The following is a 13,350-nucleotide window of genomic DNA, read 5'->3' on the forward strand; positions in this document are numbered from 1 at the left end:
AAGTTATAAACCAGTGGTGATTAACCCTATTAGGTATGCCAAATGATTTCAGGGTGTTGGATTTGGACTGTATTTACTTTCCGTTTTCTTCCACTGTTATTAGAAATAACTCTAGGGAAGAAGCAGAACTACAAAGAGCTGAAAAGTAAGAAAGTAGCACCTCTTCTCTGCATTTTCCAAGGCCCCAAATAAGTGATATTCATAGTACATAAAATATCTCTATTGATCTGAAACATCTCATTGCTGTGTTGTACCAACGGCTCTCCTACAAACACATATCTAGAATCTGTTATTCATCTCATGCCTGAAGAGAAACAGGAACTGAGAAAGTTAATGGATATAACTCTGTGGTCTAGACTTCAAGATTTTCAATGACAAAGTATCCGTCTAAAAGATCTCTTACTGGTGTTGATTTTATGAACATTATCGATGAAATAACTTTCAGCAAAGCAACAATGCCATAGTGTTTGTGAAATGGCACACCGAGGAACAAAATGAGTAAAATCACAGACGGTGTCTTTATTTTTTTTCCATCTGGAAAAAGATGACTGGTTTAGAGAGTAATAGAGCAAATTTAGAAAGGGAATGATATGTGCTCTAAATGCGCATATTTGTGTTATTACAGGGCAAAATCTCTTGTCTGTAAAGAAATATAGATGTTTCAAACATTTTCTGAAGAAAAGGAATTTATACAAGGCAAGTTTTGTAAGGACAATTTTTCCTTTATTTTTACTTGGTGGATCTTTGCTGTGTTAGGAATACTGATTTCCATGAGATATAACCTTTAGGTTACTTTTTCTGTGATCCTCCTTCTCCTTTTTTTCTGTTCTCTCTGGTTGTTATTACAACATTTCAGATTATTTATTCTGAGGTGTTTCCATGAGTAGAAAATTTCTTACAGAAGAATACAGCCAAATTACATAAGAGTTTATTTTGTTTGCTTCTGACTGAGAAATGGTTTTACTGTCCCTTAGGCTATAAACTGTTTTTTCAGGCTGTAAGAGTCTATGCTGTCTTTGCAGGTATGGTTAATGACCAGACTCCTTGAATCCCTTATATTTGCCTCAAATCCCTTTTTAGTTTGTGCTGATGAGGAAGCACTGTACAGGACCTAAGGGTTGCACTGAAACTTTCTACTATAGCATCTAATACAACAGTGAGCATTTACCAGATCACCTGTTATCTGGGACTGCTAAGTTCCGTTCTCAACAGAATCAATTTAGGAACTCTGTTCAGATTGCTTTCTTGAAGACTATTTTATTGTTTGTAAGATGTGAATTAAGCACCTGTTATTAATATAGATTACAAATGCAATGCAATATTTGGAGTATCTTTCATTTCAAGCTAGTGACTATTTAATCAGTTTTACCATTTTAAATAAGAAAATCATTCCCCTTTTAAGTTATCGTAAATGTTAATTAAACTTTCTTGCACCAAAATACTCTTCAGAATAATTGAATATTGCTTACAGACAGATGCTTCTGGACATTGCCAAACCATTTATTTAAGATAAGAGTTAGTAGAAAATCATCCTAGATTTTTTTTTTCCTATGAAAACAGTAATTTATTTTAAAAAGGTATTTCAGTTATTTAGCGGTTTTTTTTTTGTTTCTACAAAGATTACCATCCTTGTAATCTTTCTCCTTCTCTATATGTGTATTGTATACAGATAATTTTTTTTTTTTGGTGTTTTTTCATCAGGTAGCTTTTGGTATTAACTACATAGTCTCCATATTCTTAAATCATGAACAACACCATATTAAAACTGGAAAATGAAAAATCTATGACAGACAAAGTTTGAAAAATAGGAATAAAATGGGAAAGCACACTTGCATGTACATAAATAGACAAAATAATGAATGGAAATAATCTACATTTTACTCGTCAAATTTAAGTGTAACATTTTTAAGAATCACAGTCATCAAAACTGACCTTTTCATCTTCTGTAGTAATAGTAAGAATTCCTCCTTTTTTTTTTTCTTTTTTTTCTTCACCTGTTCCTATCAGAGCCAGGATCAAAAAAGAAGTTGTTACACTTACATGTCAAGAATCATGACATCTGGAGAAAAGCAGAATGCATTATTTCTCGGTGAGAGTGTTATACAATAAGACTTGACTGACATTTTGCAAAATTTGAGATGCTTTCTGATCAGTTGATTTAATTAAAACAAGATATTCAGTTCTGTGCAATGCTTGTGCATAATCTATTTTAAGCCTTTTAAACATACAAGTATATAGTGTAAAATGGTATTAGATTGACTTGAATGACTTGTCATTCTATTTGCAGATACCTCAAATCAGCTATGCATCTACAGCTCCAGAATTAAGTGATAACACCAGGTATGACTTCTTCTCTCGAGTGGTCCCACCGGACTCCTACCAAGCACAGGCCATGGTTGACATCGTGATGGCCCTTGGATGGAACTACGTGTCGACGCTGGCTTCCGAAGGCAACTATGGAGAGAGTGGCGTGGAGGCATTTACTCAGATCTCAAGAGAAATTGGTGAGTGTATGTTTATCAGGTTTTGTATTTATAGCTGCCGGGTTACAAAGCATTGCTGAGCTCTGCCTAGGTCTATGCAGTGTGATCAGAACACCTGCAGGAGTGTTACCTGGACTGAAGTGGAGGGGTTTATGGATGATTTTGCTGCTCACACGTCTACCAGGGTGACAGTTCTGGCAGTAATTTAAGAAGAGCTCCTGAAGAGACATACATTTTTTGCCTCTATCCCCTTTTGGAAAGGGGAGTTAGGGGCAAAAAACAACCACCAGCTAAATTACAGCCAGTTTTGAGGAGATGCAATTGATTTATCTTAGGAAAATCATAATCCAATAAGACCTCATTTTCCATGTTCCAGCACTGATAAATCTTGGGTTTTTAGTTTTGATGAATTTGAAAAACAACAAAAAAATCTGTGAAGTACAAAGACATACCCTTGTTGTTTTTCCTTCAGGATGAAATGTGCTGTATAAATACAGGCATTATTATGGGAAGTATATTTAAGTCCCTTTGATATTTTTTTTCCCACACTTCCATAGTTATTTCTGGCCTGCAGAAGCAGGATTTCTCAGGAGCAGTAGGTTTTGGACACCAAGGAATAGGTTGATGAGTAGCAGGTGGTTTGAAAGAGGGCGGTACACTAAGTACAGTGTTAAATGACACAAAATAATATCCTTTCAAAAAAAAATTTAAAAATTGCAAACAGCCTTCCTGTCCTTCCTCAGAAAGCCTGGATTAATCTACTGGATTTGACTTTCAGGGCATGTACATATGAACTCTGGTTCTTTCAAGTCAGCTTGGGTGAGAAAATATCTTCCATTTTCAATAACCGCACGTAAATATAGAGACCATCTCAGTCATATAGGAAGACACGTGTGTGTCTCAGGTACTTGTGTTTGAACCATAAAGGTTACTGATTACTCACAACAATTTGACAGTAAGACAAAAACACAGTGATTCATGCCATTAGGGAACCAGTGAGTATAATATGCTCGATCAGTTAACTAATAAATATTCTGTTTCTAGCTTCTAATCAATGCTGTCAGATCCTAGATGTTTTCATGAGAGAGCCAAGACTGACTACTATACAGTGGTTTGATCTGGAGTTAGCAAAGGCTTGGATAATTCTTCCACAGTTCATATCTAAAAGAGACGGTTTATCTATTGTGTTAGATACAGCAGTGAATAGATTGGCTGCCCCCGACATTCACTGAGTTGAAATTGACTGAAAAATTTTTCATTGGCTGAAAAATCACTTTTTCTTGAAACAACCTGCAGCCCAGCTAGCTCTGCTGAGTCCGTAAGGTAGACAGATAAAGTGCTGAGGACTTTTTTTACTGTTTCTTATTTCCAGAAACATGAGAGTTCTTCAGATGGGTGCAAGAACAACAACGGTGATTTCATTATAATCACAATGACTTGAGTTTGTGTCAGTTGGATCTTGATCGATCCTAGAATAAAAAAAGACCATTGTCATTTGGTAAACAAAAATATTAATAGGATTAATTAAATAAATATTATTAGTAAGATTGTGAATCCAAAACAATTAAAATCATGAATGGGTGTCCTAAACATTACAAGATCTGTGTAATACCAAGACGCATAAAAAGTGGTGATTCCCCTTATGACTTGTGTTCTCTACTAGAGCACTTGATTTTGGTAACCTCTGAGCTCATAGCAACTTACCAACTATTATGGGTACTGGGGACTCACATGGTTCTGAAGAAGGAAAGCAGAGGAGAAGCAGGACAGGCAAATAACTTTTAATTCCTAGAAAAATGTTGAAATAAATAATCGGGTAAATTATAAGTAACCACAGGGACATGATCAATAGCCAGTGCAGAGTTGTCAAGAACAAATAGTATCAAAGCCATCTAATAATTTTCATTGACAGGATAACAGCTTTGTAGCTGGAGAAGAACCACTTGATGTCATGTCTCTTGAATTTAGTAATGTTATCTCAACTGTTGCATACAGTATTCTCCTGAGCAAATTTGGGAATTGTGATCTAGGTGAAAATATCATAGGCTGGATGCAGACCCATTTAGAAAACTTTGCTCAGAGTGTAATTAGCAATGGTTTCTATTTAAAAGGAAGAATGTGTTGTGCGGTATTTGGCAGGTGTTTTTGCTGGATCAAGTACTAGCCAATATTTTCATGTTTAGTCTAGAGGGACTTGGAATGAAGGATATGCTTGTAAAATCTGGAGGTGACTTCAAGCTGGGAAGGACTAGGAGTGTATTGGAAGAGATTCTTAGAGTCCAAAACTGAAGATATGGTCTGAAAAAATAGTATGCAATTTAAGAGACAAATGCAAGGCATTGTGCTTCAGCAAGAAGGATCTGTACAATGAGGAATACAGAAAGACTGGTCAGAAAATGCTATCTCAAAAAATGATCTGAGCATGACAGTAAACAGTACAGTAACCTGCCTCTATTCCTCATGTTTTACTGGAACATGCAGATGGGCATACCATCTGTAAAATAATTTGGGTAATCCTCCAATTTGCCTGGCAGTGTGAAACCTCATTTTGACTCAGTACACATTTTGACCCTCACTTCACAAAAGGTGAGAGACTCCGCAAGCGAGAACAAAGACAATCACAAATCTTGAAAAGGTGGTCTGTGAGGAGCAACTGAGCAAGGTGGTTTGTTAGCCTGCAGAAGAGCTGACTAAGAAGGGAAGGTGATGGAAAACAATGTTTTCAAATAGACAAATGGCTTTTACAGAAAGGTAGAGGACCACTTGTTCATCCAAATACAGTGTATGTGAACAGAAGTAATGGAATTAATCTCTAGCATGATTCCGTTTAGATTTGGAGAAAGCTCCTTTTAATGGTTAAGACATTAAAGCATTAGACCAGATTGCTTGGGGACATTTTGGAGCCTCCATTGCTGAGGATCAGGGAGAATGCATTAGACAAACACCTGCCCAGGGATACTTAGTTCTTCCTTGGGGCTGGGAGGTGGATCCAATGATTTCTTAATATCCCTTCCAGCCTGATTCTATTATCCACTGTCCTCAGACTTTTCATCTGAACCATAGGGCTGGAAACACTTTTAAAATGGAAAGTTCAAATAGCATCTAATTATGAGGTCTGAGACAATAGAGTCTAGGCAGGTTTATAAAAAACATCGCATAGTATAAGACTGCACACAAAACAATAAAATTACCAGCTATATGTTAATAAACTGTGTGTTAAGAGAACTTAATCAGAACATTGCTCCCCTTGTGCTGCTGGCATACAAATGTACGGGACAGCTCAACTCCTTTCTGAGTACTTTACATCTTGTTTAAGATAAGTAGCCAACAACTGGAAGCAAAATGAATGTGAAGATAAGCATAATGGAAAGCAATAAATCTGAGGAAAGGATGTGAAAGAAATTGATATATTAATTTCTGAAAAAAGTTCAGCGCCTGAGAGGACATATGAGATAGCAGTTTAGAAAACACAAATAGGGAAACTTGGGTGGGTTTTTGTTGGGTTTTGTTGGTTTGGTTTGGTTTGGTTTTTTTCAAAAGTTTTCTCCAGTCAGTTAAGAATAAAGAAGGGGTAGGGTTTTAAATATTTTTAAAATAGAGATTAATTTCATGTACTTATAATTTCAAGTACTTATTTGTTGTGAGCTTGACTCTTTGCCTCTAATTTCCAGTTTGATTGACCCTCTGTTCAACTTGTATTTTTTGATCAGTAACAGAAGCAGAAAGGAAGGAATAGGCTCACAAATGAAAAGTGGAATACTGAAAAGGTCAAAGTGGTGCCACCCTGACATGTCACAGAATATATTACATATCAGAATCTGCTCTCATTTTAATGAAGAAGATCTTGTCTGGGACAAAGCATAGCTGGAAATTAAATATTTTACATGACAATGATTGTAAGGAGAATAGGGAATGGTACTTATTCCAACACATTCTTCCATGCATTATTGTTTGAAGACAATGATTAAATTTATAGAATTTTCTACTCCCATTACAAAGTTAAGCAATGATACCACTATAATCAATTTGGCATCGTGACGAAATAATTTTGGTACATCGGCCAAAGGAATGAATTCATACAAAATGATAATGCTTAAGAGTTTAAGCATTAAACTGAGAGAAACTTGACTCACTGAGAGAAACTAAAAAGGGGAAAAGAAGGAAGCACATTTTACCAAGTCCTCATTAAACTGTCATGCTGAATATTGCTCTTCTATTTACTTTGCTGTTAATGATGTTTGCAAAATAAATGTTGGAAAGTCTCTAATCAGACTTCTTTTAATGGTTCATTCCCCCTGCTATTAGACACCAAATGAATTTACCATCAGAGAGAAAAATCATGGGATCCTTTTCACTTTTTTACAGAATACAAAAATATTTGCTTCAGAAAAATCTCTTTGGGGTCAGAATACTTGCTCAGTTAGTGCAATGTTTGTACTGGAAAATGTAACAAATCCACAAATAGTATATGAAATGCTACATGACAGACTTTATCCCCATTAGTGGTCAATGAAAAAGTGGCACAAGCACTGATGGGTACTGGCAGTGAAACACTTATGAAACTATCAGAAGAGGAGGTAAAAATGATAAAGGCGGGGAACTGTAGCTGATCATTAAGAATAGGTGAGGAACTTCAGCATTGCTTGTCCCTTTTTTCCATGTAATTCGGTTTTGCATGTCTTGTCAGAGGTGTAAAGAAGACAGCAAAGAGGATTTAGGACCAAATCTTTGAGCCAAAATGACATAACTTCATAGCAGCTTTACCCCAGAAGAGAATGGTGTACTTAATATCAGCGTGTACACCTGAATGCTTGTTTTTAGGAACAGGGTTTTGCAGTTTTACCTACTCCCTTTATCCTGGTATTTTGCAGTTAATAGCATTTTTCTGAGAAGGGACCGCAGTTACTTTATGATCCTTCATAATATTTTACCATTACAGTCACATTGATAATTATATACCTAATTGTAATGAATACATATGCTGAATGAATGCTACAGTAGCTTTATTTAAATTGTTTCAGACTTCAACATAGCTAGCTATATTTTGTTAACATAAAGAATGGTCTGAGACATTTCTTTGACATAGTTCTTAGGTCATCTTTCTCTCTTGTCAGTTTTTTTTTTGTGTCTACAGTTGTGCATTGTACCTCTGCTTTTCTCCAAATTATTGGATTAATTCTTATCTTTAATACCTTTTGGACATCTAAAGCTTTCAATGGATAAAGTGAAAGTTTAGTGGGAAATGAGCAGGAAATGAATGGGTTGAGCAGGAAAATAAAACTTAAGGGTGTGTAACCTTTCCTCTCCACTTAGATTATTCATTGATAATTTAGAAATAAATAAGATGGATTGCTGTTAAGATTAATTCACATTTCCTGCAGTAATCTTTTTTATACCTTTGATATAAAGCTAAAGCTTTTTATATCTTGTTAAGTAAGCTGATGAATAGACTTTCTTTTTTTGTGCCCCCCCCAAGATGTTATTTAATAGAAGATGAAAAAAATCTTGCAACATGAAGACTGAAGAAATACAATACATGAATTGTAACCTTTTTCCCAGAGATATTTCTGCTTTAAAGGCTGGTTTCAAGCTTAACAAATTAATTTTCACAACTAATAATATTCTAACATACCCTCACAAAAGGGAAACAGTTTAATTCAATTTTAAGTTTTACTTTTATATTTACGTAGCTGAACTCTATTGATAACACTGTATTTCAAGCTGCAGGCTGTAATTAATAATACCACTATATAATTGGCTACAGGAGCTTCAAAATAATGTTTGAAAAATTACAAAATCAGATGGTAGGTGTATTAATATTGCAAAAGCTTGAAAATTATTCCTGCAGTTTTTAGTATTTGTACCAATTAGTACCTGATAAAGAACAGTGCAATTTTTAGGGATTTAGAACGAAGGACCATTTTAATTTCTCTCAGTGGTGCTAATCAATATGATATTCTTCAGCTTTAATTATATGTTTTTTTTCTCTGTAGTTTTAGGGAGGTATCTCGGAGCAGTGACCCTCCAGTGATTGTTGGAAGAGGGACTTCTTTATCTCTAATAGCTCTTGGGGGGTTTCTTCTTCAGTCAATCAGTTGAGGCACTTTTTAAACCTCCTATAGAAAGCTCACTAGCTACAGTGGAGGGGAAAAAAAAAAAAAGGCAGAAAGCTTCTGTAGAACTGGGTTTCGTATCTGCCCCAAAGAGTATGTGCTGTAGAGTGGACTGTAGTGACGAAAGTTACATAGCCAACCTTGCTTCCTTAACCAGCGTGGCACAGGTTTGCTGATAAACTTGGAAGAGTTGTATTCTCTTCAGATTTATTCTTGTGGCCAATTCAGGCAATAATTTCTCTCATTAGGGGTGCTTTTAAGGTATTATGACAAAAAATGCTAGAAACAGTTACAAAGAAGCCTAAGTAATTTACAGACAATATAATTTTTTCATGGATTGTCTAAGCAAGGTTGTCACATATTTGAAACCACTGTTATACTTCAATACTTCTGGAGTGAACTAAGTAGTTATGAGAATTGGCAAAGGGGGTCCCAAGGAGGCTTTAGTCTGGAGCTAGGGATAGATACCATCCTTATGCTACAAGGGATATACTTGTACGCTAAACACTTCCTCTTGTTCCCCTACTTGTACAAATTATTTTTATTCTACAGGAGACAGTTTGCAATTTGATTCTGGACAGAAGTCCTGGGCAAGAAATAGGGACTTCTGTTTGTGCTTGAAACCAAAAGAAGTCAGTGAATACGTCCCTGAATCTCATGGGGTTTAGCAAAGGCTTAAATGCACAGGAAGGTTGTCTCTGAGGCTATCAACAAGGCTCATGCTTCCTGGTTTTTGCCCACTGATATTTATTGTCTCATGCCAGCTGGGGTGTGAACTGTGGTCAAGACTGAGCTGTTTTTACATGGTACAGATACCAAATAGCTGTGATACTGAATCTCTTCTGAGTCTGAAGCTGATTTCATTTTGCTTATAGCAGTCAGCTCTTGGAGAGCTGAGACAAGCTCCTCAGAGCAAGGACCAGTATGTTTCCACAGTGATGCCTACTGTGGTGAATTTAGAACATTTAGAAAACTCTGAAAAATAAATGTTAAAAGCTCATTATTATATGGAGGTCCTCTGCACCTTTATGTGTATACTCACATATTTAACTCACTCCTATAAGTACTATAGAAGTCATTGGACTATATGAATTTTTTTTTTCTTTGTACTTCATGTGAACACCAGATATTTGCATTGGTTGTGAGTACAAATTCAAAGAATATTAAAAATGTCCAGGAAAGAAAGTTTTGTTTCAGCAGTGCAGTGCTTTAGTGCAATGGCTTTTTAGTAGAACCTTTTAACTCAGTCATGATATCTAGGTCAAGATTTTTAAATGTAAAAATGCAAAAAAAATTATAAATGTGTTGATGCTAATTTTAAGAAAGCGATCTTATTAGATTAAAAGCATACTTTTGTTGAAATATAGTGTGGTGTTCATAATGAATATTCATTTTCATGAAGTGATTTTTCAAATGCAGAGCTGTTTGCAGTGGTGGTTGGGGATTACAAGTTTCAGTGTTTATAAACTGAAGTCAGTAGTTTAAAGGAAACAATTTCAAATAAGATGTAAGGTGTACTTCTTAATATTAGATGTGAATAAGCATTTAAAAAATACTAAGGGATACTGGTATATTTATTTGGGGTTTAAATCAATAAGACAAATCTTTCTAAAAGGAGGCTAATTACAAAATATTGGGCCAAATTTAGAAATCACTGCTTAAACTATAGTCTATACTATGCTTGAGACCTCTATGATTATAAGGGTGCTTTCTGGACATATAAACTGTTATTAATATTTCTGAAATAAAAGGTAGGATAAATATATAGGTATATTAATCTGTCAGATTAATGTCTGATCTGTCAGATCATTGCAATGACAGAAACAAAATTTCTCAAGTGCTGCAGTTCTCTGTATTAGTACGTATTACTGTAGAGCCTGTATCTTCTCTTAGATTCTGTGACTCTCTTTTGCTAGGAAGGAGTCCCAGAGAAAATAATTTACACATAATAAGAAAACTCCTGTGAAAGCAAACTTAGGAAACGTCTGAATCAAAATGTAGCCATTCTAGTTGTTTATGACCAAATTTCACACAATCCCTTTAACAGGAAGTGGGTTTTAACAGAGTTGATCCCAGTGGATATTCTTCTTGTAAGTGAAAGTATTTGTAAAGGGGATACTGGAAGGGAAAGCATCAAGGACACACAATGTGATTTGCAGTCTGAATAAAGCTGCCCATGTTTGGTTTTTGCATTATGATTTTACTGTGGTGCAAGACAGAGAACTATGGGAAATACTTTGACAGCTCACTTTCTATCGTGGTTGTGCTTAACTTGCTTAAAAAAAAAAATAAAAAATCTGTCAACAATAAGTCCCAGAAGCTTCACATATTCTGCGAGTGAGATTTTTTTCCTCCTTTATCAAGGACTGAGTAAGAGCTCCTTTGTCCTTTTTTTTTTTTTTTCCTTCCCTAAACTTCTCTTATTGTCACTTCTGCAGAAAGCTTGTTTTCACACAAGACTCAGCATGGCACCTTTTCTATTGCAGTCATGCAAATGATTGTTGTGAGTCCAACCTGAATCAGGGATCGAATACGCAGACCATGGCATATCCTTGATCAGAGTCTGTGTGAGTGAACTTTGCCAACGTACATTTAATGGTTTTGTTTCTCCAGCGTTCACAGATTTTTGTAAGGAAAGCCTGTACTTCATAGAATCATAGAATCATAGAATCATTGAGGTTGGAAAAGACCTCTAAGATCATCGAGTCCAACCGTCAACCCAACACCACCATGCCCACTAAACCATGTCCCTAAGCGCCTCATCTACTCGTCTTTTAAATACTTCCAGGGATGGGGACTCAACCACTTCCCTGGGCAGCCTCTTCCAATGTTTCACCACTCTTTCAGGAAAGAAATTTTTCCTCACGTCCAATCTAAACCTCCCCTGGCGCAACTTGAGGCCATTTCCTCTCGTCCTATTGCTAGTTACTTGGGAGAAGAGACCAACACCCACCTTGCTACAACCTCCTTTCAGGTAGTTGTAGAGAGCGATGAGGTCTCCCCTCAGCCTCCTTTTCTCCAGGCTAAACAGTCCCAGTTACCCCAGCCGCTCCTCATAAAACTTGTTCTCCAGACCCCTCACCAGCCTCGTTGCCCTTCTCTGGACACGCTCCGGCACCTCGACGTCCTTCTTGTAGTGAGGGGCCCAAAACTGAACACAGTATTCAAGGTGTGGCCTCACCAGGGCCGAGTACAGGGGCACGATCACTTCCCTACTCCTGCTGGCCACACTATTTCTGATACAGGCCAGGATGCCATTGGCCTTCTTGGCCGCCTGGGCACACTGCCGGCTCATGTTCAGCCGGCTGTCGACCAACACCCCCAGGTCCTTCTCTGCTGGGCAGCTTTCCAGCCACTCTTCCCCAAGCCTGTAGCGCTGCATGGGGTTGTTGTGGCCCAAGTGCAGGACCCGGCACTTGGCCTTGTTGAACCTCATACAGTTGGCCTCGGCCCATCGATCCAGCCTGTCCAGGTCCCTCTGCAGAGCCTTCCTACCCTCGAGCAGATCAACACTCCCGCCCAACTTGGTGTCGTCTGCAAACTTACTGAGGGTACACTCAATCCCCTCATCCAGATCATCGATAAAGATATTAAACAAGACCGGCCCCAGTACTGAGCCCTGGGGAACACCGCTCGTGATCGGCCGCCAACTGGATGTAACTCCATTCACCACAACTCTCTGGGCCCGGCCGTCCAGCCAGTTTTTGACCCAGCGCAGAGTACACCTGTCTAAGCCGTGAGCTGCCAGCTTCTCGAGGAGAATGCTGTGGGAGACAGTGTCAAAGGCCTTGCTGAAGTCCAGGTAGACCACATCCACAGCCTTTCCCTCATCCACTAGGCGGGTCACCTGGTCATAGAAGGAGATCAGGTTGGTCAAGCAGGACCTGCCTTTCATGAACCCGTGCTGGCTGGGCCTCATCCCCTGGTTGTCCCGCACATGCCTTGTGAGTGCCCTCAAGATGAACCGCTCCATAATCTTCCCCGGCACCGAGGTCAGGCTGACAGGCCTGTAGTTCCCCGGATCCTCCTTCTGGCCCTTCTTGTGGATGGGCGTCACATTGGCAAGCCTCCAGTCATACGGGACCTCCCCCGTTAACCAGGACTGCTGATAAATGATGGAGAGCGGCTTGGCGAGCTCCTCCGCCAGCTCCCTCAGCACTCTCGGGTGGATCCCATCCGGCCCCATAGACTTGTGAGCATCCAGGTGGCGTAGCAGGTCATTGACTGCTTCCTCTTGGATTACGGCGGGTTCATCCTGCTCGCCGTCCCTGTCTTCCAGCTCGGGGGGCCGAGTACCCTGAGGATAACTGGTCTGCCTGTTAAAGACTGAGGCAAAGAAGGCATTGAGTACCTCAGCCTTTTCCTCATCCTCAGTGACAATGTTCCCCCCTGCATCCAATAAAGGATGGAGATTCTCCTTGGCTCTCTTCTTGTCATTAATATATTTGTAAAAACTTTTTTTGTTGTCTCTAATGACAGCGGCCAGATTGCATTCTAGCTGGGCTTTTGCGTTTCTCATTTCTTCTTTGCACGACCTAACGAGATCCCTGTACTCTTCTTGAGTTGCCTGCCCCTTCTTCCACAAGTGGTAAACTCTCCTTTTTTTCCTGAGTCCCAGCAAGAGCTCCCCGTTCAGCCAGGCCGGTCGTCTTCCCCGCCCATTCTTCTTACGGCGTACAGGGACAGCCTGCTCCTGCGCCTTTAAGACTTCGTTCTTGAAGATCGTCCAGCCTTCCTGGACCCCTTTGCCCTTC

At 38.5% G+C, this 13,350-nt stretch overlaps 1 protein-coding gene across 5 annotated transcripts in view; it reads left to right on the forward strand.

Annotated features, from left to right (window-relative positions):
• Positions 1-13,350, forward strand: part of GRM8 (glutamate metabotropic receptor 8) — a 388,670-nt gene that overhangs the window by 70,884 nt on the left and 304,436 nt on the right. For all 5 annotated transcript variants that reach the window (XM_076329675.1, XM_076329646.1, XM_076329685.1 and 2 more), the window contains exon 3: positions 2,288-2,504. In XM_076329675.1, the coding sequence (XP_076185790.1) occupies positions 2,288-2,504 (217 nt within the window). The remainder of the gene's footprint in view (positions 1-2,287; positions 2,505-13,350) is intronic.

This window comes from Aptenodytes patagonicus, chromosome 1 (assembly GCF_965638725.1).
Source record: "Aptenodytes patagonicus chromosome 1, bAptPat1.pri.cur, whole genome shotgun sequence".
Lineage (NCBI taxonomy): Eukaryota > Metazoa > Chordata > Aves > Sphenisciformes > Spheniscidae > Aptenodytes > Aptenodytes patagonicus.